The following is a 27,767-nucleotide window of genomic DNA, read 5'->3' as shown; positions in this document are numbered from 1 at the left end:
CAGAAAATAGAATAAAACAATAAGAAAAACTTTTCTGGAAGGTTTTTCTCTCGGCGGCTCAGGGTGGTGCGTTCTGCCAACATTCTCAGAAAAATGAGCCGTTTCTCGATTGATTCTTACCCAGAAAGCACATGGGGGCAAAAACCGTTAGTGAAACGGTCACTGGGACTGACTAGTATATATTCCATTGAGGGAAAGTAACTTGAACGTATGAATTCCTCATATGTTAACATAAAGGCTCGTTTTGAAGTATAAGCTGTTACTGAAGAACTCGACCTGGAATGCGGCGTTCATAACAAACACGTGTTCATCTGCTCTACCGCTACCAGCCGTACTGATTAAATAACATAAAAGGCCAGCAGTTCCCTAAAAGTCCAACAGATGGCAGCAATGCGCCATGCAAAACAAACACCCACAGTTTACAGGACACACTTCCTGCTACAGAGCCCTCTGGTGGTTGAAGAAAAATCCACATATAAACCGGATGTTTATATGTGGATGTTTATAAAATGTTGGTCCCCAAACCAACATTTTAATTCCTTAAAAATGTTGGACCAAAAAATGTTGGACCAAACTAGAGTTGAGAGCTTCATGTTTGATCTCTAGATTATTATTATTATCGTTATAATTTAAAATATTGCTAAACTGAATGAAAATGCTTAACTTTTCACTACTTTTATAAAAAATATGTTATGCATTTGAAAGTTTCTGTTTTCAGAAGTAATTTTGACAGAAAACAGCCAGATTAGTGAACTAGAGTTTGGTAAAAACTGAAACATCCAACGTTTTCTGCTCAGATCTGGATTTACTTTAGTTTTCCTCTGGTGGAGGACGGGAAGCTGCAGAACGTTCTGCTCCAAATCAAACTTTATGAAGGTAAAACTGAACATCAATCCAACCATCCTGTCTGTACATATAAAACCAAACTCGGCTCTTAATGTGAAAATGTTTTATTGGTTTTATTAACTAAACTCAAACATCCCACCAAACGGTTCAACTAAAACCTGATAGAAGTTTTTTCCCTGACGAAGTGAAGAGCCAAACATCAGGATGTAAAACAGCTGAAGACGAAACGAGAGTCACTTGTAAAACAAGACGAAAGTCTGAGACGGGCGTGATTAAAATGCACATGCCTGGTCCAAGCTGACTGATTAATTAGCCGCCTCATTAGTCATGCCAGTTTGACTTTAACAGCATCAGCTGATTGTCTGGCGCTGATGAATTCATGAATGCAAACAGCTTCTTCAGTGGAGCTGCAGGATCAGAAAGAACCAGAAACCTGCACCAAAAACGCTTCGTCTGCTGCTTTTATCCAATATTCAGCATTATGGCTCTAAAAATGAATTAAATAACAATGAGGAGGCAATAAAAGAAGCTCAGACCAGCTGAACAGAGCAACAGATTTGGGCTCTGACCCAGTGGACAGACTGCAAACTGGCGCCCAGTCGGACGGCGCCGGGTCAAGGTCAGCGGCCGTAATCCCAGCAGCAGCAAACAGCCTGCAGCCGAAGCAGGAAGGAGCTGAGCCACCAGACTGGACCAAACCACGACGAGATAAATCAGGCAGTCTGCATGTGAATTAATATGCAAAACACAAGAAACATAAGAAATAAATCAACCTGTTTTGGTTTGAGGTAAATAAGATAAATTATAGCTGCAACAGGATTTCCTCTGGATCCGAATAAAACTCAGGAATCAGAAAAACGTCACATATTTGTGTTTCTGCTGGAACAGTGAAGAAATGTTGAGTTAAAACAGATTAATCTTTTGGTTTCTGGGGGTAAATTATGCATTTTTTTTAATTTGGAGCAACTTAAAATTATGTTTTTGTTGGATTTAAATCCTCACTCTGTCCAAAAATGCATCTAAGTTTGCTGTAGACACTGATATGTCACAATATCCTTTTTTAAAAACTAACTTCAGACTTTATGTCTTTTGCTGTTAGATTAATTTTAGAAAAGATAAAAACATCAACTAAAGCCGACCTTTTGGTGAAATGACACAAAGTGTTTTACTGAGGCTAAAACATCTGATAAAACATGCAGAAAACAAATAAAACTAATTATTAGACAGATCTGACTCAGATCAGATCGGTTTCACATGTAGGAATCAGCCGATCGATTGATCGATTGGTGCATCTCCAATCAGTCCCTCCAGTTTTTATGTGATTACACAAATTTACATAATATCAATTAATCCCTACACATTTTTGTGCAAACGCATAATTTGTGTTTGTCGCTAATTTTCTACAAAAACGGTAAAAAATGTTGGGTTAAAGTGATACTGACTCCAAACAGCAGGTGGCAGCGTTTCTTATTCTACTCCACCGCTGCCTCAGCGTTACTTCATGTCAAGTTATCATCTGTGGTCTACATGTAACAAAAATAAAGATATTTCATGTTCTTCAAAAATCTAAATGTTTCCGTCTCGTCTGATTGTTTCTTTTTCTCATCTTTTTTCTTCTGTATGTAGATTATTTAACGAGTTCAATCAGGGAAAAACAAAATCATAAAAACGATTCAGGAATCCTGGAGGAGCTGATTAAAACTCCTCTGTTAGTTTCACTTTTATCCTGTTTCAGATAATCATGATTTATAAACTGTTTGGTCATTTAAAACACAGAGACAATCGGTGCAGCTCAGGTTTACAGGAACAGACAGAACCATGAATAACGAGGTAAGTCCAGAGATCTGTGGAGCTACAGGAAGGGAAAACTCACTTTCATTTAGGTTTCATCAAAATCAAACATGTTATTAAAGGGCAGAATGAATGAAGTATACATAAACCCTCTTAAAACAGCTACAATATTAATAAATAGCTGTGCATTTAATGAGTTCTTCTGAAAATGAATAATATTGAACATATTTCATATTGATCAGTCCCAGCAGAATTTCTTCATTATTTCTGAGTTTATTTGCAATAAAAATCACTGGTTTTGTGATGCCAACTTAGAAGAATTTATGCTTATGTATGACGGTAAATGTGACTTTTGTTACTCTATCACAGCTGTTCTTAACCTTGTTTCAGGTCCCGAACCCACAAGTTTCATATGCCCATTCACTGAACCCTTCTGTAGTGATAAATATGATTTTATTTCCAAATCCAAGACATATGAGTGACCCAACTAGAGCCTTGTTGGGTCACTCCAAGATCACCAAGTCTTCTTAAAGGTAGAGTCTCTGAGTTCTTCAAAATATAGTCAGTGTTTTCAGCAAAGTTGATCTGACTGTCCAGGAACGACCCAAGGTGTTTAAAATGTGCCACAGTTTCAACAGGTTGGCCATCGAGAGAAACTGGAACCACTTTAAGGTCTTTAGATCATTTAATTAGCTCTACATGCTAAAGAGAATGAAAAATGTATAATAAATAATAAAGACTTTGCGGTATTCTGATTTAGTAATGTAATTATATTAGCTGTGTTATCACCCCCACGCCACTAGAGGCAGTAGCAACCCCGAAAAGATGCGACTAAGGAGCAGATTTAGAAGTTCACGGAAAGCTACAGGATTTGGTAAAAACTGTGAGCTTTGCTGAAGTAAATAAAGACACAAGTTCAAATCCCTGCTGAGAGTGAAGCTCCTTCAATCAGGGCTCCTCCGCAGCTCTGATTGGCTAAGCAATGTAACGTGATCCTCTGATTGGCTAAGCAATGTAACGTGATCCTCTGATTGGCTAAGCAATGCAACGTGATCCTCTGATTGGCTAAGCAATGTAACGTGATCCTCTGATTGGCTAAGCAATGTAACGTGATCCTCTGATTGGCTAAGCAATGTAACGTGATCCTCTGATTGGCTAAGCAATGCAACGTGATCCTCTGATTGGCTAAGCAATGTAACGTGATCCTCTGATTGGCTAAGCAATGCAACGTGATCCTCTGATTGGCTAAGCAATGTAACGTGATCCTCTGATTGGCTAAGCAATGTAACGTGATCCTCTGCAGCAAGTGATGGCAAAGCGGGGCGTCATCACGACTTTACACAAGTGAGTCTTTACCTCCGCGGCAGAGGCTCCACCGAACCCCTGGGGTTCGATCGAACCCAGGTTAAGAACCACTGATCTATCGTGAACTAGGTAGAGCAATGTATCTGAGTATGAAATACTGCCACCTGCAGGTGGGAGTTAGCAGTCAATTAAACCCGATGTTTTTGACCAATGTAGAAAATTTGCAATGAACTTAAAATTATGAATTATGACAAAAAAGGCGGGATCTGTTGATTTTGTGTGAATTCGATAAAATTTAACGGCAAACATAAAACCTGCTTTAATTTGACCTATAAAATAATATTAACGTGTATGGATGTGTCCCTCTGGAGTCTAGAGGCCAAATTTGACACATTTGAGCCAGAAAGTTTTACTGCAATGTGAATAAACTCAGAATACAATAGAGGAAGAATCATCTTTGGCTCTACATGGATAAACAGAAGTACTGAGACTGTAATTTGTATTTGTGAATTACAACCAGGCCTTGTTATGAAAACCTTAAACTTCAGCAGAAACATCCGGATGTAAAGTTTGAACGGAAACGTCGAGTTGTGACGATTCAGACTTCAGAGATGCAGTCGGCTAAGAGGAAAGCCTCCCTGTGAGGGCAGCTTGTGCTACTTCACTGCACAACTGACAGTCAGGGGTGTGCAGGGAGTCCTCAGGGAGATGCTGGAGAACACACACACACACGCACACACACGCACACACACACACACACACACACACGCACACACACACACACACGCACACACACACACCTGGAGGCATGGGTAGGCAGATGCATCTGCATGGTACCCAGGTCGCACTTCCCTCTCTTGGCCAAAGTTGTGCGTTATATAAGCCAGTAAGTGCTCCACTCCATCTACCTCCAGAGCGAAGGCACTCACAGAAACAAGCAGCTGAAGCTGCACGCGTGTGCAGGGAGCAGATCCATGCATGTTCTGTACCGCTAGCGTGACTTCAGTGCACATTTTAAAGACCAGAGGATGCATTCTGCAAACATTTCATGTGTTCAGGTTGGAGCAGACCAGCTGGCGTTTGCAGCATTCACACAAACGTATCAGCATTTAAGATAAAGAATCAATAATTAATCTGCAGTTTAGTCACTATAGTGACACATTTATCACCAATATCTCTTCACCTCAGAGTTTGATGTTTACTGAAGCAATGCCAGGAAGTTTTACAGGAAGGAGATTCAAACGTTTCCAAAGACCAGAAACCAAATAAAATAATAAAATCACATTTCTTGCAGGTCAGTGTAATGTATTAATGTGGCAAAGCCACCAATATTTTCAGAATTGCATATATTCTAAAGCAGCAGCAGGAGACTATTTAAAGAGAAGCTCCTGAGAGAGCGAGACTTTCAGCGGATAACAGGAAGGCTGAACTGTTTTGTCTGTTTGAACTTTCTGCCTCTGTCTGCATTTTTAAATATTGACAACTTCTGAAACACTTGGAAAAGTTCATATTATTTGAGAATTTAGCAAGAAGAAATCATTTGATAAACCTAAGTGACATTAAACAGAAACAACTGAAAAGACAAACTGCCGTCTGACCTTTTGGCTTCAACACCTCCAGTCCTTCTCATGCTGCAAACATCCCTGTAAATGTTAAGGCCTGAGAATGTTTCACCCGTCCATCATGACCCTCAGCAGTCGCTGACTCAGAGCCTAAAGCTGTGAAGACGTAAAGCCGGTTCTGCAGAAACCCGGCTGATAGGAACGAGCAGTTTAATCACGAGGTTCACTGATCTGCCTGCTGCATTAAGGCTCTGAAGACGCTCAGCCCTGAATCAGGCATTGGGCTGCTACATCTCAGGACGTCACATTTCTCTGTTGAACTTTAAACTCTGCTCACATAAATGATCATTTCTGAATTTCTGTCTTTGTATTTGTGAGGCGATGGAGCAGAAATCAGTTCAAATCTGTCGACTTTCAGACCGTTCCAGTCAGAAGAGCTGCACATGTGGCGAACACGTGAGGAGCAGCCTTCACCTGTCAGAGATCCGTCCCCGCTGCTCGCCTGCTGCCGGACTGGAAGAGGATGACGCTCATCGGGTCTGACATGGTGGAGCAGAAACGGCATCTCCGCTTCGCCCTGACCTCCACGGACCGGGACAGCGCCCACTTTCACGTTGGCTCGGCCCGGAGCCGCAGCAGCTCAGCTTTCAGCTTCTGTTTGTGCTTTTCAGCATTTTAGTGTCGCAGCAGGGGAGCGAAGAGCAAACGTACGGTTTATTTACAGCAGGAAGAGCCGCTTTACTGCTGGACCTCTGATTTAAACCGTCTTCAGAATAGCTACACAAACCGTTCCACTGAGACGCAAAGAGGAACCAGACCTGGAACATTTAGCTTTCAGAAGGTTTGATCCATAAAACTCTCCATGTTCTGCTTCACTGTGGAACAGGAAAACGATACAACCTGCCACGATCTGTTCACAAACTGAAGAACTTTCAGTGGGGATGAAGTGAATCCTGGATAAAATCAGCAGCTTTGAGGTTCACCTGAAGGGACGGACGTGTCCCTCTGTCTAAACCAGCTTCGTTCGTCACTTCGGTCTTTCTGGACTCGTTTCAGTCCCATTTATGCCAACTCCAAACCGTTTGCCTTGAAAGTCCAGTCCGTTTGTGAAGGTTTGAATCGACCTCTGACCTCTGACCCTCCAAACCTCAGTCTGGGTTCAGTTGAAGTGAACTCTCGTTTGGTTTGAATGTGAACGCCAAGCGGACAAGAGACCGCTCCAAAAGCAGGAAGTGGACTACAGCGCAGGGCATTCTGGGTAAATACAACCAAAACAAATGTGCTAGCCTAGCGCTAGCAGCAGAAATGTCTGGTGGTCTTTAGCCTAAAGAGAAATCCTCCAACCACTAAAATCCTCCATCTTGTTTCCATCTGGTGAAGAAGGAAGTTGCTCTCAGAGCCTTCAGAGGTTTTCGTGTCGTGTTCAGGTTGCTCAAAGGGTTTGGTTGGTTTGAGACAGACAGAGCCACAGCAGCTGGAGGTGGACCAGATGTTGGAGTTCTTGTCTAAAATCAAACCTCGTCTGCCAGACCATCAGGGAAAACGCATCAGAATCAGATGTTTTCTGGCTGACACTGATTTCCTCTAAATAAATTCATTATATTTCATTTAAATGTGTGGAAACTTTAACACAGAGATCCTGTTTGCTTTGAGGAACTTTGCTAAATTTGTGAGCTGTTTGTGAATTAGATGCTACTCTGGTTGGAGGTTGAAAAAATCCCATTAAATTTCTCATAATAAAATAATGAGACTGCATGTGAAACACGGCTCCAGGAAAAGACAGAACATCCCTGTTAGCGTGTTCAGATTTCAGGACCAGAAATGAAAGCATCTTCATTCTCTGTATCTATAATTACATCTTCACAAAAACTCCAACACTTTTTTTCCTGTTCCATTTCTTTATACTGACATCATGTGTTTTTGGGACCATGAATCTGAGCTGCATTTTAAAGCTGAAACTGAGAGAATCAGCGCTCGCCGTGACGTTAGCTTCATGTTTATGTAAAATATGATCCATGCATGGCTAACTAGCTGCAGGCCGTGCAGCTGTGAGTGCTTCAAACCTCGTCAGGTCTTCTTAAGCTTTCTGAAAGCACGTCAGTCCTGCAACATGGCAGCAGTTCTCACTTCGTTCTGAAGCCGATCGAATCGATGACGGAGGAGGAATTCAGGGAAATATTGGAGGAAGTTTAAATCTGACTGAGGATGAGCTGCAGACGCAGAAGCAGCCTGCTTCTCCTCATTTGATGCTCCATTTAGCAGAAACACAAAACAAACCAATCTCCAGTTCACCGCTGCTCTCACACACACACACACACACACACACACACTCGTTATGGAGCCGTGTAAAAAAAAAAAGCGAGCCCGAAATAGACGATGTGATTTTCCCGGACTAACGTAGCAGCTGTGATACGATCTGCGGCGCTGCGTTACTGACTCACATTCAGCGGCAGCAGCACATTCTGGAAACACAGAAACGCTGCAGCGCTGAAGATTACTTCAAGTCATTTTAATCAACACAAATCCTTACTGCACTACAAGATAAAAACCCAAAGAGATCAAAGCTGCTTACACGACACAGCGCCGCACAGTAATCATGGCGACTGGAGGGCGCAGCGTTTGTTTCAGCGTTTCTGAGCCACATCTGTCCAGCACAACACAAACACTCACTGCAGCCTCAGCCCACTTTTCAGGTCTGGCTCAACTTTTTACAGCAGTTGGGCGTCTGCACTGCTGGGCTCATTAAGACCAAGATGTCAGAACATCTTCAACCGTTTGCATTAATAAAACAGAGGAAAATAAAACCAACAAACACCATTTCAGTTTCTGGTGGAATATAAAAGTGTTGCAGGAAGTCAGATTTACTCCATCATGGAGCATGACATCAATCAATCAATCAATCAATCAATCAATCAATCAATCAATCAATCTGCTGTTCAGTATTCAATTATATTTTTCGCAGAGCAGATCTAAAATATTAGACAGGAAGCTGAACGCTACTTGACATGCTTGACCATTTGCAAAGCAGCCAATCCCAGAGCATCATTCATTGTCCATGTTGCTGATTGGCCCTCGTAAAGGTCATAAGGTCAGAAGATCAGCAGAGACTGGCAGAGCGTGGTGACAACTTAGCAAAGTTTCCAACCACTCTAGTCATTTCTTTCCCCCAGAAAAGTGACTAATGACAAATCCAACAGCATTTCTCAGTTTTATTCAGGATTTTTACAGCAGCAACATCTGACAGTGATTAAAAAAAACAAAAATCAGAATCGTAATTTCATCAGATATTGACGCTTCGCATGAATAACAAACCAGAAGCAGAAGCTGAAAACTCAGCATGGACCTCAGAGAAATGGCGTCAGAGCTGCACAGAGGTTTGGACTTTCTGAGCGCCGTGCCTCTGGTTTGATACATCAGGATTTATTCTGCAAATATGTTTCCATCTACACTTCAGCCTTTTTCAGAAAAGCCTAATACAACCTCAAGTGAGAGTAAAAAACAATTTTTGTGAAATTGAGGAAGTTATTTTGAATTTCTATCAAACCTTTTCATTAGTTCAAAATGCGAATTTAAAAAAATCTTTGATGGAAACACAGAGCTAACAATCTGTCAACCTTTGACCTCATGGGATCATCCTCATGATTAAAGAGTGCCTTGTTTTTCATTTTATCTATTTAAATACATATAAATGTATCCATGTTGAATACCAGTTTACCCACCACAGAGGAACAGCCTAGGAAAGTTTTCAGCTTCATTAACGTGCTGGTTGTAGATGCAGCTTCTCCTAAGTCTACAGATAATAAACTGATGTTTACTTTGATAATGCTAACTTTGCTAACTGCAGCCTCCAACAGCCAGCTGCAAACAACACTACAAAAACAACACAGACCCAAACTTGGACAACAATGTAAAAAACTTAGCTAAACCTCTGAACAGGAGAACCTGCCAGCAGATTATTCTCCTCTGTCCAAAGACACCAGTTTAACAGATCGGATCAAATAATGAAGCAAAAGGTTCAGAAGCTTCCAAAGTTCGTCTTCAGGAAGCTGAAGGATTCAAATCCATCCGTTTTCCTGCAGAAGACGTAACCAGGAAGCCGGTTGTGGAAGCTCCTACCTCGATGAGGAAGTCGCCCGTCCGGAGCCCCGCCTGCCAGGCCACACCGCCCTCATCCACCGACTCCAGGTACTGCAGCGCCGGGAAGGCCGGCGTGGGCGTGAACTCCTCGATGGGCGTGTCGGCTGCAGCACAAAGGGACAGAGGTCAAGGTCAGAGGTCAGCCTGAACTATGGGGAAGTCTGGATGTGTGAAACGACCAGATTCACTTGTTTCTACGGCAACCAGGTAATTGAACTCAGTTTAAGTGTGTTTCAATAAGATTAGAGGTTTTAATTCCCATAAATTGAGGTTTTATTTAAAATCCAGCAGATTAGAGATTAAACTTCAGATTAGATCTAATTTTCTGCTGCTGTAAATATTCTGCTAATAAATCTGATTTAAAGGTTTTAAGTTCCAGGATCGGCCTGTCAGGATTCCTCCAAGTTACGCAAAATTTCATGACGATTTCTTTTCAGCAGTAATTTAATTCAGGACCTGCATGAATAACAGTTTCAACTTTGTATTTTTATTTTTTTTAGCTCTGGTGGTTCTGGTAAAAACTGCTACCAGAGCTGCAGCTTTTAGATGGAGCTGGGAAAGCAGACCGGAGCAGGGACGGACCTAGAGGACGCAGGAACACCGACTTATTTCATCCCATTAATGGAGATATTCAGATTAAACAAATCAGGAACATATCCTCTGTATCTGGTTTTACATCACTCCTCTGTAAAGGCGATTCGATTGGTCCAAAGTTCTGCTGAACTGTTTTTCATTCAGTATTTTTTTTGCATGTTACATGAACTATTCATATTTATTACTGAGTTAATGAAGTAAAGCAATAAAATGAAAATAAAAAAAGCTTGTTATCAGCCGTCTATGTTGGAATAAAACCAGAGAATTTACAAACTGAAGAACTGTTAAGCACCAGGTGAAACTGTCGGTCTGATTTCGGTACAACTCAAGCCGACCAGCCGTGGCTTTGTAATCGACTCGATTCTGGACATCTGGACGCCCAACGTCCAACATCTCTGGACATCCGTCTCAGCTTCATCAAACTCCAAACCAGAACTCAGCTAAACTCTCAATCCTGTCGCTTCAAGAAGAGGAAAGAGGCCAGTAGCCCTGATGTGAGTACAGTAACACCATCCATCCTGCTGGATGGAACCGGCCCCGACCCAGCCCTCCCTCTCCCCCCTTCGCTCGCCCGCTCTCGGGGAGGTTACAGAATCCTGCGGCTGGGAGAAACCAGTGGTGACAAGTGACACTTCCTATAACTCACCGTCTTACTGGGAGACACACACTGCGAGCGCATCCCAAGATCTCAAGGGAGCTTCTTAACACAGTTGTGATGTTTCTGCGTGTGTGTGTGTTGGAGAGAGAGGGAGAGCGAGAGAAACAGAGAGAGAGGAGAGTAGTAATGCAGAGCGAGGAAGAGGATGTGAGCCTATGTGACAGCTCCAGCATCAGGGCATGTCTGTGTGTTCGGCCGCGGCCCAGTAAGCGGCCGGCTCCGCGGCTCCAGGGTGGGAGTCAGTGTGTGTCACACGGTCTGGAACATTCCTCTGGTTTTACTGAGCAAATCCCTCTTTATCTGCTAAAACACAGAAACATCCACAACAAAAACACAACCTCTCGACAGAATCGAAGAGGCGGCGGCGACCAATCGAACGGCGCCGCACGGTAGTGGAACGCAACGTGGATTATGACACGGCGAGAATCGTCGTAGAAACCGACGCAGCAGCAGCAGCAGCAGCAGCAGCAGCAGCAGCAGCAGCAGCAGCAGCAGCAGCAGCAGCAGCAGCAGCAGCTCCAACCAGCTATTTTTAGAGCCCCTCTCACAGCCTGCTGGAGCCTCAACCCGCCTGGATGTGCCTCTCGTATCACAACAAGCACTGAGGAGCTGGGAGGGGGCTGAGAGGACGGGGACGGAGGACAGGGACGTGTCAAACGTGTCCAGAGGAGCTGCATGCCAGCAGTCCTCCTCTGTGCTGATGTCATGGAGTTTTGCTTCAGCGCCACATGGACGGCGGTTCTGGTTTAGGAACCCACCCATCTGAAAATCTGGGCCGATATCGATATCCGATATATTGTCTATATCTCCCAACCGACCAGACGATGACATTGCTTCCTTACTTTAGTCAAAAACCCACCAATCACATGGTCACATGACCAAACAAATACCACACGACCACATCCCCTTTCAACGTAAAAATGTCAATTTTTACTGAAAAATCTTTATTTTTACCAACATAAAAATATGCTGTTAATACGGCTCAGTTTTAATTAGCGGACTGACACAGATACAAGTTCCTAACATCAACCGGTGCCGATAACATGGTGCATTCCTAGTTTGGTTGCTCTGAAGCGGCAGATCTACGCCCCGTAATGCTGCGCAGCTTCACAAAACAGTGAAACTGAAAAGTAGTTAGCTAATATCTTCACAGTGATTCACCACCTCAGCATGTTGATCAAGCATAAAAGACAGAGAAAGTCAGTTTAACGAGTAAATATCCGACTGACCAGCAGTTTGAAAGCACAGCAGCTGAAACGTGACAGCCAAGCATGCGATGCTGATGATGATGATGATGCTGCTGCAGCATCGCATGCATCTTGTGCTCCAATTGTTCCAAGACTGATTTTACCGGAAGATGATGAAATGCTCTAAAGATGAACGAGCATCGGGTCAGAACTTTACTCAGGTCTGAATGTAGATGTAGGAACATCCATTACAGCTAACAATCAATCAATCACTCTATCAATTAATCGGATTAAAGTGGAATATTCTGCATATTTTTCAGTTACTCACTCAAGTCTTTGTACAGAATATTAGAAATAAATTTAAAACATACAAATAAATTATTTTAAGATAAAAAAAATAAACATAACAGCACTCCTTTAGTGAAAGTTTTATCATTTGTAGCATCTGCAGGTAAAATAAAACATGAGCTGCGGATCAACATAACAATCTACTAAAAATGTGCTTAACGGGAGTTTTTATTTACAGAACCTGAAGCTAAAACTGAAACTTTAGGATCTCTGTGTAGAACAGATTTAAAGACAAAATGATCATATTTTTGCACAGCTTTGTCTTCAGTACTGCTTTTATTGTGTTGGTCTTTCAGTAAATGGCCTTTCTGGAGTCTGTGTGCTCCGGTTAATGATGAACCGATTACGATTATTTCAACAATCGATTCATCACGGCTTCCAGCCGTAAAATTGCCCGAGATTAGCTTTTAAAAGCTAATCGTTAACCTTGGAAGTTCCAACTCTTTCAGATGAAATTGTTTAAAGTGCAACCCTGACCGCACAGCCACGCATACAGATGAACTCTGCGGGTCACATTCACGGCGCTGTAAAGTTATTTACGGACACAAACTGAGGCTTATGACGTTTTTTATTTAATGCCGTAAAACAGGCCGACATGCAGATGCGTGCAGGTCAGGTGTAAATGATGTCAGAGTCCAGAGGAGTTTCACGTCACGCAGCTCTGGGGGGTCAGAAACATCCAGCCGCCTCTGACACACATGTCAACACATCCAGCTGACGTGCGGCGCCGCATTCAAGCCGTTTCTATTCTAATGCATCAACAGCCCGACATGCACAGAATTAGGGTCATAATCTGGATTTCAACGCGCACAGCAGCTGTGCCACCAAGTTATTTGCTGGTATAAAGAGAATTTGGCATTTAACTAAAACTGTCACAAACAAACATGCACAGAAATGAATCCTTGACCAGAGCAGCCACAAATGAGTGAATCTCCTACCTTTGGCCCCGCGCAGGACGAAGCCGAAGCCCTCATTCTCCTTCTTCTGGAGCACCACCGTCTTCTCATCCACCACGCAGTCACTGTGGAGCAGATGCCGAGCAGAGCGCCCGTTAGCACAGCCCATCATCCGCAGCATAGCCACGGACGCCCTGCCCGAGTGGAGGTTCATGCTGCTGGAGGAGAGCTAGTCCGGCCGGGGCAGGGCAGGGCAGGGCAGGGCAGGGCAGGGCAGGGCGCCCCCACCCCACACCACCACCAGCACCACCGCCTCCTCCTCCTCTGGCTCTAGCAGCCCGAGCGGCCGCGGCCCCGGCAGCCCTGCGACAGCATCTCCGGGAAAAAAAAAAAAGACGAGCCACAAGATAAAAATAAAAAATAAAATAAAGTGAAGAAGAAACGACGGTGATGGCTGCAGCCGCTGCGTCTGGAGCGGAATCTGCCGCGCGGTTACCGCTGCCGCTCCTGCCGCTGCTGCGGAGGAGCCGAGCGGCGGTGCGGCAGTGCGGCGCCTTCGAGGAGACGCGACATGAGTCTGGAGGTTGAAGGCGGCTCAGCGGCTCATGGCGAGGCGGGGAGGCAGGCTGCGGCTCGACGGGAAGGCGGGCAGGGAGGGAGGGAGGGAGGGCGGCGGAGGAGAAGCGGCGTGGAGCGGTGTCGGTTGGAGCTCCGCAATGAGAAACCACAGCAACAGACTCGGCGGAGAGATAAGCGGAGTGGGAGTGGGTGGGTGACGGCACAGTCATTTACCGACTTCTTAAAAAGTGTCTGTCTGCCTGTCTGAGCAGATGACTGAGAATAAACCGTTTGTTTACGTTACAGCCTTTAACTAGGACACAAAAACCTACAGGAAACATTGAAGAGGGTTGAAAATAGCTTAAATTTTTTTTTTATTATAATTTCGAATCCTCAACAGTTAAAACCATTTGTATCACATCTGGAGTTCCCCAGGGATCTGACCGAGGGTCCATCTATAACCCACCTCCTTCCCATCGGGAGTTAAAAAGCAAAATTACTAACAAAATTAGAAAATCATTAAAAAGCTCATTTATTTTAGCAAATCAATTGTAAAACTGCTCACACTGACTTGTGATTATTATGACGTACAGCGAAATGAAACAGAGGAAGTTATGATTTTACATCACATGAACAAAACGGACTTTTAACGCAGAAATGTCAGATTATTCCAAACCTACCACAGGTTCTGTCGTGACATTAATTCAGATCACAAATGTGTTCCAAGGACAGTAAGCCTTAAACCAGCTGGCTGTTCACAATGTACTTTATACAGGCACATTAACAGAAAGTTGAGTGGAAGGAGGAAATTGTTGCGAAAGTTGCAGCATTGAGAGGAACGTGAAGCAATTCCTATTCAGCTTAAGCAACGTCGGCCTCCATGACAAGCTGCATCACTGCAGTAAGTCACGCAGAAGGAGTGAATACAAATATGCACATATTTCTGCATTTTGATCTGATGTTTTCACCTGATTTACTTAAGAAGCACATTTGAATTTTGTTGCTCTGAATGTAATCGATCTTTATACTTTGAGTTTGACTTTTTCCAAATAAATTACTGAGATAAAAAAAATATTTTTTAATGACATTTTCATTTTTTGAGATGCTTCTGTAAAATGCTGATAATTAGCTTCACTTCCAACTGAGTATAATCTGTAATTCAGGAGTTTTTGGGATGTTTGCATCCTCAAAAGCTTCAGTTTAAATCTTTGCTTGCCAACAAATCCTTTAAGTCCTTTTATCATCAGCGACAGAGCAGATAAAACCGTAATCATCGGTTTGTGTGGCACACAGGAAGACGTAAACATGCCTGTGTGTGAGCAGCAGCTGTGGCGCTGGAGCCTCCGCTGTGCAGCTGCAGCTGTGTTTATGAGGAATCCTCCATGAGGTGATGAAGCAGCAGCTTCTCCAGAGCAGCTCAGGGAGCCCGTTAGGTCTGACTCAGCTCTACGCTGCCGCGCCTCACATCCTTTCTCTGAATTCTCTCACTTCACTTCCTGCTAACAGGCCGTTTCTGGAACACACACACGCAGGACAAAAAGCTGCATTCGGGCTCTGAGACGTCCGAACCAAAGGTCAAGTTTGCCGTTATGACTTGGGGCGACTGCTGCAAGGGTACCTCGTTCATCTTATATCAGGATTACAGCGAACAGACACGTGGGAAAACAGGGAGAAAAGACAGAGACGGAGGGACGAAGGAGGAGGAAGAGCGGCGACCGCCATCCTAGCAACTGTTCCCTTAGCAACACAATCTGTGTAGAGAGGCAGGAAGCCAGCGATGCTGATACACCGAAGGTTACCTCACAGCATTCCCTCACACACACACTCACACACTCTGTGCTAATCTGAAATCTGGCCTCTGTATCAGGCCAGCAGCCTGAAAGCTGATCCAACGTGTCATGTTGTTCAGCAGCGAGCGGGGAGGGCCAGCAGGCTGCAAATAGAGCTGAGCGTGCAGCGCGCATGGGAGGAAATGTGAAGCCTCTCATTGTGAGCTCCACCGTGGGAGTCTGCAGGGTATTTATAGCGGCTCATGGTCAGATTTTCATCCCTCCACATCAGGAATCTGGAGATCCGGAGGTGAGTTATTCGGCAGGAGAAGAAAGCCTGAAAATCAGCCTTTCATTGTGACCCGTTAATGGCGTTCTGCAGAGTACTCTCTGTGGCGGCTTCCTTCCCGCCGGCTGCATCCATTTGTGCCTGGTGACTGAGCAACGCCGCCGCCATCATCAGCGTTTTATCCTGGACCGCTCAGGGAGCTAATGCAGCGCGGATGGAGGTTCGCATCTGGAGTCCAGCCAGCAGCGCAGCAACATTCTGCAAACTGGGAGTTCCTGCATCAATAAGCATCAAACGCGCTGAGAGAGAGTTCACGGGAAAACTCGTTTCTCCTGCAACGCTGAAAATGAAATTAGTCCCATTTTCCTACTTCCAACAAAGGTTTAGACAACCTGCACTTCCCTTTGGGAATATCCCGACTTTTAAGTTTTTATTCCTGCTGCAAAGAGCTTGAACTGCTGATGACAGCTTTTGCTGAACTGCTCTTTTTATGAACTTGTTCAAAGATTTTTAATTATCTTCACGTCAGGAGGCTGGAAAGGAACGTAAACTAAGAGGTTCAGTTAGAGATCATCATGTTTTACAAAGAATGAAACAATTAAAAATAAATTCATAAACTGGGTTTACACAGCCACGTGTACGGTATTATTTTATAAAACGATGTGCGGGGATGTTGGTTTTTATAAAGACTCGGCTACATGTGGACAAAGAAAAATAAACACTTTGAAACATTTGATTAAGTTTGGATGTCTGTGTTTGAGTGCCTGGTTTCCTCTACCAAAGACACGACGGCAGCTAAACATCAAACATGGACTCGTCCTGATGAAGACGTCTCCTGTCCCTCCGTCCCAGCTGTCTTCTAACCTGCAGAGTTTCAGCACAAAGCGCACAGTTCAGTTCTCGTCTTCGAGTGCATTAGTCAGGATTACGGGGCTGCTGTCAGTGATCGATCGGGTCTACCTGCAGGTCTGGTTTCATCTGTGTGCGACCTGCTGCCTGCCCCCCACACACACACACACACACACACACTCTGAAGAAGATAAATTCCTCCTTCCTTCCCCACTGGCAGCTAAAAAACACACACATACATCTTTAAAGAGGAAAGAAAGGCTTGACAGCAGGACCACAGTGTTCCATAAAAAGAAGGAAAAACCTGAGCAACGTCTCAGAAAGAGAATAACAACCATTAGGGATGTTTGCTCCTTCAAGGAAAAACCCCTGAAAGCTTTGGACCTGGGACGTTGCAGGACCTGGAGTCGTGTTCTGCATTTGGCCGAGCAGCTGCAGCCCTGCTGGGCGATGCACGGCAGACACGCTTCACCTTGACCCACATGGAAGAGTCGGAGCTCCAGACTCGGAGTCCTGCCAATCCAGCAGAGTAACGAGGAAGCGCCCTGTTACCGCATCATCTAAATCATTTCTCTGGGTCTACCGGCCCTTTAAAGGCCGTTAGAGCCAAGCTTTAAAAATAAACCAAAATGATGAAATCACTCCATGAAGGTTACAAAACATCTGCACTGACACTTTTGGTTTTGTTAGAAAAACCTGTTTGCAGAGACTAAAACTGGAATTTAAAGAGTTTTGTTTTTCCTGAGAAGTTTTGGGAGTTTCCATTGAATTGGTCTTGGTCCAGAAGCGGTTCTGGATTCTGCTTTCAGATAATAAGTGTAAGTTTTCACACCTGTAATTCCTTTATTTTAGCCCAAATCAGTTCATGAGTTTGTTAACTGGTAACTTTTTCCAGTGGTTCAGTTTCTAGCTAAAACATCAGCCACGCTAACCATTAAGCACCAATCAGAAACATTTGTTTTGCTAACGCTACACCAACATGTTACTTAATGACGGCTAATGCTAGGCGCTAAGTGACCAGTCGGCTTTATGACCAGAGCCCTGCTGTGGGAAAATCAGCAACTATGAAACGGAAACCACTGGCGAAAGGTCAGGTCTGAAGAATCACTTCCTGAAGCATGAACTGTACACGTCGGAGTGTAATTACAAATGTGAGCCACTTGAGGGCGATATACTATGTTCCAGCACATGTTGAAATCAACTTTAAGGAGTTAGAATAAGATAAACATTGGGTTAGGGGGACTAGTTGGCAATTTAGCATAAGCCGCATCCTAAAAGCGTTTTTTTTTAAGAGAATCACTCACTCTGAGCGGGCCAGGACCGGTTAGAACCGGTTCTGATGGAGGACTCCTTCTGTTTAAACAACACAGCACCAAATCATCCCACTGTCGCCATGTGCTTTCTCAGGAGGGATTGCTGCAATTACGATCAGTTCAATGTGACTGAATTTGTAATAATATAGACTTTATTAGACTTTACTTAATTGGATCTGAACCAGTGGATCCATTTGTCTGTATAAAGTAAGAAAATCACATCTGTTCCTCGGTAGCGTTTGCAGAAACAGAGTTTATAGATTAGATGTTTTAAAGAAAGAGATCCGAGTTCTCTGGGACCGGATCAGAACCTTCCGCTCAGCCCATTAACATGCTGCAGAGATTCACCAAACTGACTGATTCTTTTAAACAGAATTAGTTCAAAGCGGACTCGATTTCTGCTGCGACCCGGAGGAGAACACATCCATCTTCGTTCCCGCTGAAGCTCGTATTAAAGCGGACCTGACAGCAGAGGAGAGCCGACCTCAGCACCACTGCGTCAGCGTCAGGACCCATCACAGCAAACCCAGGTCACTCAGAACTCGGCCAGAGCCGACATTTCAACCAATTTTCCTTTTTCTGAGGACAGAAAACGCGGATGAAGACAGACGGAGATGAATCGGTGGCACAAAGGACGGAACGCTCAGGCTCACCTGGAGGCGTCGAAGCTGTCGTACGAGCCCACGGTGTAATGTCTGAAGAGTTTCCGTCTGTCGGCCCGGTCCGCTCGGGAATCTGAGGAAGAGCCCAGCAGAACCACATCAGAACCACAGTCCACTTCCTGTCTGCTAACAGGAAACATCTGGAAACGCCTGCAGTAAGCAGGAAGTAGCAACACGCTAGAAGGTTTTACGCCGCTGAGCAAAGAGTTGGTCTAGAACTTTAAACAGAACCAAAACCAAAAGACGGTTTCAGAACTGGACCAGGTCTGGAGACATGACTGAGACTCCAGTCTGTCCCCTCAGGGAGAAACGGATGGACGCTTTCAGAACAGGTTCATAGAATAAGGAAGATCCATCCATCCATCCATTTTCTGACACCCTTGTCCCTCAGTGGGGTCGGGAGGTGCTGGTTCCTCTCCAGTTAACGTTCCGGGTGAGAGGCGGGGTCACCTGGACAGGTCACCAGTCTGTCGCAGGGCAACACAGAGACACACACACACTCACACCTAGGGACAATTTGGAGAGACCAATTAACCTGACAGTCATGTTTTTGGACTGTGGGAGGAAACCAGAGTACCTGGAGAAAACCCACCATGCACAGGGAGAACATGGAGACTCCATGCAGAAAGACCGGGAATCGAACCCAGAACCTTCTTGCTGCAAGGCAACAGGTCTACCCACTGCGCCACTGTGCAGCCCCTTTCTGGTCAAAGATGGAATAGAAATCCAGATGTTCTGCAGCAACATGCTGGCGGAGAATCAGGCACGTGGTGAAACATGGACCTGATTGGATCCAGACGTGCCAGTGGATCCACTGGTGCCAGCGCATCCAGGCATGTTCGCTCCGTGTGTGTGGTATGGCGGCCAGCTTGACCTCTTGACCTCAACACACAGATCCTGACCTGTGGATGTGAACCCAGAGCTGAAGGTCGTCTCAGGGTCGGAGCTGACCCGGTTGGTGCATCAGGCCCAGAGGAAGAGGAAGCAGCAGACTGACATGGGGGCAGCTGGTCCTCAGTGGCGCCCCCTGCAGGCTGGTCCTCAGTGGCGCCCCCTGCAGGCAGCAGGGGGCGCCACTGAGGAACATGGAACATGAAGATGCTGTTTGTTTCTCTTCATCAGGTTTTCTGTCAAAACAAACTTTTAACACTTTGACGTCATGATGTTTGTGTAAACAACGTCGTCGGTCGATTCTCGTTCGTTTGTCAGATTAATCTTCATCTCCTGCCCTCATCTTCCTCCCTCTTCTGTCACACCAGCTGTCAGCGGTTCACAGAGACGGCGCCTGAGGTCATCGCTGCAGGAAGGCCTTCCTCCTCTCCCTGGTTCCGTTTCTGGTCCGATCGGGTCGGATCAGACAGGATTACCAGCTTTTCTCTTTCTCTGTTCTACCGAGAGGAAAGAAACGCTTGATGTTGGTGATGAGGAGCGAGGAGGGGACGTGTCGTCTCCGGCATCGCGGCGGTCCATAGCAACGGTCAGCTGGTTTCTATGGTCACAGATCAATAGGGACGCAGCAGCCATGTGTCTCACCAGAACACAGAGTACTCACATTTGTGTGAAAACATGTGCGTCTGCTCCGTCTGTGGTTGTATCACCGTCCTGTCAGCTGTGTGTGTGTGTGTGTGTGTGTGTGTGTGTGTGTGTGTGTGTGTGTGTGACTGATTATGCTCTGGGTTCCTTCCAGGCCCGTTTTAACCCCCGTTTTCCTGCCTATTTCAGTCTCATCGTGGCTTTGAGCTCCGGGGAAAGACGTGAGAATGAGATGGGGGAATTAGAGCAGTGAGTGTGTGTGTGTGTGTGTGTGTGTGTGTGTGTGTGTGTGTGTGTGTGTGTGTGTGCATGTGCGCAGCAGGATGTGCTGCAGCTGGATGTTCACCAGCTGCAGCACATCTGTAACAGAATTACAGTAGCAGGTTTTGTTTTTTAGTTCCATGGATGCTGAAATTGGGCTGCACAGTGGCGCAGTTGGTAGAGCTGTTGCCTTGCAGCAAAAAGGTTCTTGGTTCGATTCCCGGTCTTTCTGCATGGAGTCTCCATGTTCTTCCTGTGCATGGTGGGTTTTCTCCAGGTACTCCGGTTTCCTCCCACAGTCCAAAAACATGACTGTCAGGTTAATTGGTCTCTCCAAATTGCCCCTAGGTGTGTGTGTGTGTGGTTGTGTGTCTCTGTGTTGCCCTGCGACAGACTTGCGACCTGTCCAGGTGACCCCGCCTCTCACCCGGAACGTTAACTGGAGAGGCACCAGCACCTCCTGACCCACTGAGGGACAAGAGTGTAAGAAAATGGATGGATGCTGAAATTTAGGTTTAAAAACAATCAAGCTAACGTCGGGTGCCGGTCGCCATCTTTGTAGTTTATATTGTTTCGTATGCAGATGTTTCAGATGTTTGATGGTGCGTCAGTTCTGGTTGCAGCTGCACCAAGAAGGAACCAGACGATCCGCCTCCTTCAGGATGAGGTGAGAACATGAAGCCAAAATGGACGCCAACCTCAGCGTAACGTAGATCAGAAACGCTGAAGGCCAAAAACTCTGGTTTGGCCAGAACTGAGGCTGAAAAGGTTTCAGTTCCCAAACATCTTCACGTCAGAGACTCAGAGGGTCAGACGGCGTTCAGGAAGCTGTCACTACAGACAAAACCATGACAACTCCAGGAAACAGAAACTAACACTCTGCAGGAACGGACTTTGGACCGACTCACCGAGAAATGTTTCATCTGAGCTCTGGAACGAGACGTGAACTCTGGATCTGACTGGGGTCCATAAATGTCAAATAAATAGAGTTTGCTGCAGAGAGAGGCTGTCTAAGGAAAATGATAAACGATCCAAAAGCTCAACATGGAAATAAACAAGTCAGAAAAGAGTTTAAAGGTTCCAGAAACGCCTCAAAAGCTCAGATCTGGAGCTGAAACGATTCATCAGATGAATCAATTATGGAAATAATCAACTAACTTAGTCGTTCATTAATTGTTAACTGAAACACACAAACTCAAAAAAGGCAATATGAACAACACAGTCAGAGCCAAAACTGTACAAATATACATGTTGCATTTGAGTAAAAATAATAATCTTTTCATGTAAAATGGACCATCAGTTCAGTCCCACTGAGTTTTCTCATGTCGATGTTAGAAACATTTCTAGGTAAAATGTGTTTTTTAAAGGTTTTGTCTGTGCAAACCTTCCTCAGAAACCTCACATGATGCAGCTCAAACCAGGGATGACGGTGAAAACGATGAAACATTGACTGGAAGAACACAAACTTTTCCCAGAATCCGCTCTGAACTGGGATCTTTGTTCCGTTTCTGGCTTTGGGTTTTAGAAAAGATCTTCTCAGATTTCCAAAACAGCTCAACTGTTGCAAACAATTCAGCAGAATTCAGTTCAGTCCAAACTGGAGAAATGTTCTCTCTTTCCTTTGGAAGAAGATGAAAGCCAGACGACTGGAGTCCAGTCCGCAGGTCCAGTCCTCTCCTCCAGAGAGGAAACGTTTCCTCCGGATGTCAGACTAAAATAATCTAATAGATTAAACCGATGAACGTAAATCTGCCGCTTCTGATCCAGGTTGAACGAAAACCTGATGTTAAACTGAGTTCTTCTTCTTCTTCTGCGTGTTTCCAGACCTCCGAATCGAGCCGAGGTCCAACCGGAGCGTGTGTGAGCGGGCCTTAATCCGCCTGCATCACTTCTATTCAATTAGCCGGATTAGAGGCTAAACGCCTTTAACTCAAATCAGCGTGTGTGAATTTCTGCAAGGGAGGGCGGGAGGTAAAAATAAAAACTCCAGAAACATATGAAACTGGAAACATCGTGGATTTAGACGGAGCTGCCGTTTCCGTCAGCGCAGCTCTCACTAACACGCCAAGTCTTCCCTGCACACGGAGCACAAAGGGACTTCGTTTCTCCAGCCCTGATGAATAAATGATGATGTAGGCATTGAATAATTACGCGACTCACTGGCAGCTTTAAATGTTTAAATATTTCTTCTGCAATCAGCTGGTTTCCCTGGATTATCTGACGCTAGCGTAGCGACTGAAGCCGCCATTAAACGGTCAGACTGGCATGTTTCTGCCTCCGCTCTGTGACTCCGCGGGTCCAGAGTCGGACCGGGTCGGGTCGCTGCTGGAGGTTGTCCGGGTCGGTCCGCTGCTGGGAGGTTGTCCGGGTCGGGTCGCTGCTGGGAGATCCTGCTGCCTGTGCAGATTTATAGCAACACTCAAATCCCAGAGGAAAAACGTTCCAAAACGGGAAAGAGCTGGAAGAAGGAAGACAGACGAGGTTTGTTCTCAGGATCGGACCTGAAGGAAGTCAGAACCATCCGACCGCCTCAGGCCTTCTCCGGTTCATCCACAGGCTGCCGCCATGTTGGATCTGATGTCCTGAAAACCGAACCGTTTGAAAACGATAAACCGTCGGATCCGTGTTCTGCTGAAAAACCCAACGATGAGCAGATTTTACGGTCCTGGTTTTACTGTGCACACCAACAAACCTACCAGGGGGGAATCTGTCCCACAGCATCACACGTCCTCCACTGTACCTGACGGTGGACATCAGGTGTTCCTCACATGAAAACCACTTGGAGTGTTTGTTGCAGCCAAACTTTGTTCTTACTGTATGTATGATAAGATTTTATTTTTCTATTATATGACTTGACATAAAGCAACAAAGGAAGAAATCCTGTTGTTCCAGTTTATGCTTGTGATGGTAGGACACAAGGTTTTGTTCTGCTGTATAATGGTTGTTATGGAGCATGTTCACTTGTGTTTCCCATGTTGAAGAGAAGCCGTGGAGTTTTATTATTAGATTATGATGCTGCAGTCAAAGACAAATTGATCTGAATTTATAGAAAATCACAATTGTCCATCGATCAACTGCTTTGCGGCTGCATGTGGCAGCACAACACACACACACACACACACACACACACACACACACACACACACACACACACACACACACAGTTGACCCGTGGGTTCGACTGAAGCCGCCTCTGAATGGCTCTCTGCAGGACGCCATACTGTGCTCCCATTTCTGACAGGCTTTTCTTTGCAGGCAGACCCGGGGGCAGCTTGGACGCGGCGCCGCATGAGGGAGGTTTTCCCGCGCCAACGGCCTTGGGTTAAACTTTAAAGTGAGCCACACAGACGAAGGCAAACAGCCAGGGAACATGGCTGACGCTCCCCTGGGGGAAGAGTTAGACCAGAAAGCTGATGGATGTCCGCCTTGTGCTCATCTCAATAATTAAACAAAGCAGGAAAACAGATGAAAAACTGACAGAGAGACAGAAGATTTACAGCACAAAGCGGACGTAAGGACGGGGGAACGTTTACGGGGGACGGAGCGTGAAGTGATATGTTCATTAGCTAGCACCCATAGGAAATAAGAGCACAGCTGAGTTAGCAGGGCAATGTAGCGCTAAGCTCGGCACACGGCAGCCTGGGGGACACGGGAGAGACGGGAAGACAGAGAGGAGGACACACATGCAGCTGAAACACGGGCCACGTGCCGTCACACACCAAAACGTTTTTATGGGATCTAATTAAGTTGTTAAGATGTTTGATTAGCAAGCTAATGTTCACAAATGAGTTCTGAGTGTTTAACTCCAGCTCCGGCGTAAATCTCTCAGAGACAGAAGTTGGTGCAAAAGATTTTAAAGGAACGTTCCAGAAAAATCACCAAAGTGGAGATTAGTGAGGAAACGACCTGATGTGGAGCAGGGAGAATGTTCTGCTGGGAAACGCTGGGTCACTTTTTCATTTCCTGAAGGTTGTGGCCTCAGCTAGCAGCATGAAGTTCCCTGTCACACACCAATCACACTCCGAGTAGAAAAACAAACAGCTTGAGGATTTTTATTTGGCCTCTAAATCCTCCACATCGCTATGAAATCGAGTTTCGGGAACGGGTCCAACTCTTGGCGCCCCCACCCTCACACTTCCAGGGTTAGCATCTGCTGCTAACATCTTGGTGCCTTCAGGCGTCTGGTGGAGTCCATGCATCAGCGGGTCAGGAGTTACCGCTTTCATTCCCACTCATGAAAACGTTCAGCTCATTTGTGGACAGAAATTTACAGAGAAAAATCTGAATGATGGTTCTGAAGTGGAACCAACACAGCTGATGCTACTCACAGGTCCTTTCCTCGGTGGCCTTGGCCGGGACTTCCTCCACGCAGTCGGCCGGAAACCAGCCCACCTGGCCGCGGGCGCTGCCCTCCCAGAATCCCCCCTCTCCGATGCTCAGAACTGGGAGGAAAAAAGAAACTTAAAAACTTCATTCAAACAGTAAAGTTCAAAATATGAAGTTCCAGCAAAGAGGTTAAAGTTGGATTTATTTCCCCATTTTTCACAGTATCATCACATGTTGTCATTCCATCATCAAAATCTTCAGATGTGATGGTCAATGATCCAGTTTCTGTTAATGAAAAGCAGCCAAAGGTGGGATTTGACCTGTTTTACAGCTCAGAGTTTCTGATGTTTTATGGGAGTTTGTTCCAGATTCATGGTAAATAGAAGCTGAATGCTTCTTCTCCATGTGCGGTTCTGGTTCTGGGGATGCAGAGCAGAACCAGAACCAGAAGACCTCAGAGTCCTGGAAGGTTGATACAACAGCAGCACATCAATCCAGAGGTAATCAGATACATCAGCAGCAGTGGTCAGCACCGCTAACGTTAGCTGTGCTAACACCAAGCAGAAGCTAATGCTAAAGTGCTGAATTCAGCCATATTGCGACCCATCATGTATCAATAATACAATATCACCATCAGCATGGCTGATTTTACTGCTTCACATGTAACAACAGCATTAGTATTATTGCTGAGTGGCCTGACAGGATACATTAGCATGGATTAACTAGCCATCACTTAGCTAACATCATCTGCGTGGACCAGCGTCACTCAACAGATTGGAGCAAAATGACAGTTTTTTGCCTTTTGTGGCTCTTTATGGAGATGATTCTGACACAGCATGCTGCTCTGCTCTGCAGCACGTCGGCGTTCAATCACGGTGTGTTTAAAGACGGCTCGGAAAAAATCATCACCACATGCTAACAACGGTTTAAACAAGGCTGAGCAAAGCGCGGTGGACATGTGGTTCCACCCGTTTATGACTTTGTGTCAGTTTCATGACGGATAATTATTTCACTATGGAAAAACCAACAGGTCAAATAAATCATTAAATAACCTAAATTAAAATAATTTTCTAATTTTATTTAACTTCATGCCACAGCAGACATGAATAATGAACAGCCTCTGTTTTCCTGACATTAACTTCATTACTCTGATTCTTCACCAGAGTCACGACGCTGAGTCTTTAAAGGTCAAAGGTTAATCTGGCAGAAAGCGTTTAAATAAAGCTGAAAGTCGTCCATCTTTTTTAAATCTTAATGCATGGATGGAAATCTTCATCCTCTGGCTTAGCAGAACCAGGTCTTAGTGGAGCCTCTTCCAGATAGGATTCATCTCTCATGCTGTGAATCTCTGCATCTCGTCCTCGGACTTTCCTGTAACTGGCATTAAAGAACAAACGTACTCATATCTTTTGTCTCTTCACACATTTTTGTTCCTAATTTTTTCCTGTTTTTAAGGATTAGCTCCGTCTTCTGCGCCAGTCAGCGTCTCTCTGCAACCTTCACAGGAATAAAGTCACATCTTTATCCTGCATCCAAAACCAGCAAATGTGTCTCAAGTTGAGAAGCTGTGAGAACTAAATTTAAAACTCCTTTATACTTCCAGACGGATCTTTATTTCTAAACTCAGATTGTTCTTTTCCAGCAGCGTCTTTTTCTGATCTCAACAAATCTCCAAGATTTCGGAAAAATTGCGTTTTCCTGCTTATCCTGTCTGGAGTTTCCTCAGCCATGCTGGAGATCGTAAGTCTGGTTCTTACAGTTTACTTTGCTTTTCTACACCCAGTAATATTTCACATTTCTAGAAATCTCTGATCCAGAAAACACAATTCAAAGCAAAAGGAAGAAATCTTAAAATCTGAGTTTTTCTGGATGCAAATTTGGAATATGAACTTATATTTTCATACATTTTCAGGGCAGGGTAAAGTCTATCTCCCAGAAGCGGACTGACCTTTGACCCTGTCGCCTTTGTAGAGGTTGATTTCTCCCTCAGTCTGGGTGGAGTAAGAGCGAACCACCACGAAATGTCTGCCTGGAACGGCGCTGTACAGCTTCCTCCTGGGGCCGGGCGCCTCGCCGTGACCGCTGGGGCTGGGAGAGGAGGCACAAACAGGTCAGGACCGGGGTCAAAAGGTCAGCACAGAGGTCAAAAGGTCAGGACTAGAAGACACGGGCCAAAACTGTCAAACATCAGTTTTCCCCTGGGAAAAAAAAATACTATTACTGTAATTATTGTCTAAAAATGTAGTTTGAAAATGTGTGAGCCTTATTAAATGTATATAGAGGCATCTAATAAACACTTAGCAAGATGTTTATTTCTTTTATTTTTGTCAGAAGTTCGAGGTGATTGAGGTTTAAAAGTAACTTTGTCTGATGTTGACTTGTTTATGTATGTTTTCATGTTCATTTATATGAAGGAGGGTGAATAAGACTGACATGACACTGTCATAAACATGTCATAAACATGTCGTAACACTGTCATAAACATGTCATAAACATGTCATAAACATGAATAAGCCTTCATGAATCTTTATGACTGTTGTCATAAAGTGTCATTTGGTAAAATATAACACTAATACAAAGCTGACATTATTCAAAATGTCTGTTATGACAACTTGACATTAACCAATAAATCATTACTGTTTAAACTTTACATTTAATAAGAAAGTTACCTACTTTTTAAAGTGCAATCAGTAATACTTTTATAACAAATTTATATCAGTAATAATTTATTGGTTAATCTCAAGTTGTCATAACAAAAACATTTTGAATAATGTCAACTTTGTATTAAAGTGTCATAATTTACCGAATGACGCTTTATGACAACAGTCATAAATATTCATGAAGGCTTATTCATGTTTATGACATGTTCATGACATGTTTATG

General features: G+C 44.6%; 1 protein-coding gene across 6 annotated transcripts in view; it reads right to left on the bottom strand.

The window, feature by feature from the left end:
• LOC103463007 (SH3 and multiple ankyrin repeat domains protein 2) overlaps nt 1-27,767 on the bottom strand; it is a 189,521-nt gene that overhangs the window by 32,222 nt on the left and 129,532 nt on the right. For all 6 annotated transcript variants that reach the window (XM_081605588.1, XM_081605589.1, XM_081605585.1 and 3 more), the window contains 5 exons: nt 26,833-26,972; nt 24,887-25,000; nt 18,756-18,837; nt 13,367-13,449; nt 9,621-9,745 (listed from right to left, as the gene is read on the bottom strand). In XM_081605588.1, coding sequence (XP_081461714.1) covers nt 9,621-9,745; nt 13,367-13,449; nt 18,756-18,837; nt 24,887-25,000; nt 26,833-26,972 — 544 coding nt within the window. The remainder of the gene's footprint in view (nt 1-9,620; nt 9,746-13,366; nt 13,450-18,755; nt 18,838-24,886; nt 25,001-26,832; nt 26,973-27,767) is intronic.

The sequence above is a fragment of the Poecilia reticulata genome, chromosome 3 (genome assembly GCF_904066995.2).
Source record: "Poecilia reticulata chromosome 3, P_reticulata-male-v2, whole genome shotgun sequence".
NCBI classification, from domain to species: domain Eukaryota; kingdom Metazoa; phylum Chordata; class Actinopteri; order Cyprinodontiformes; family Poeciliidae; genus Poecilia; species Poecilia reticulata.
The sequence above is the reverse complement of the archived record's forward strand: the minus strand, read 5'-3'. Positions and strand labels throughout refer to the sequence as shown.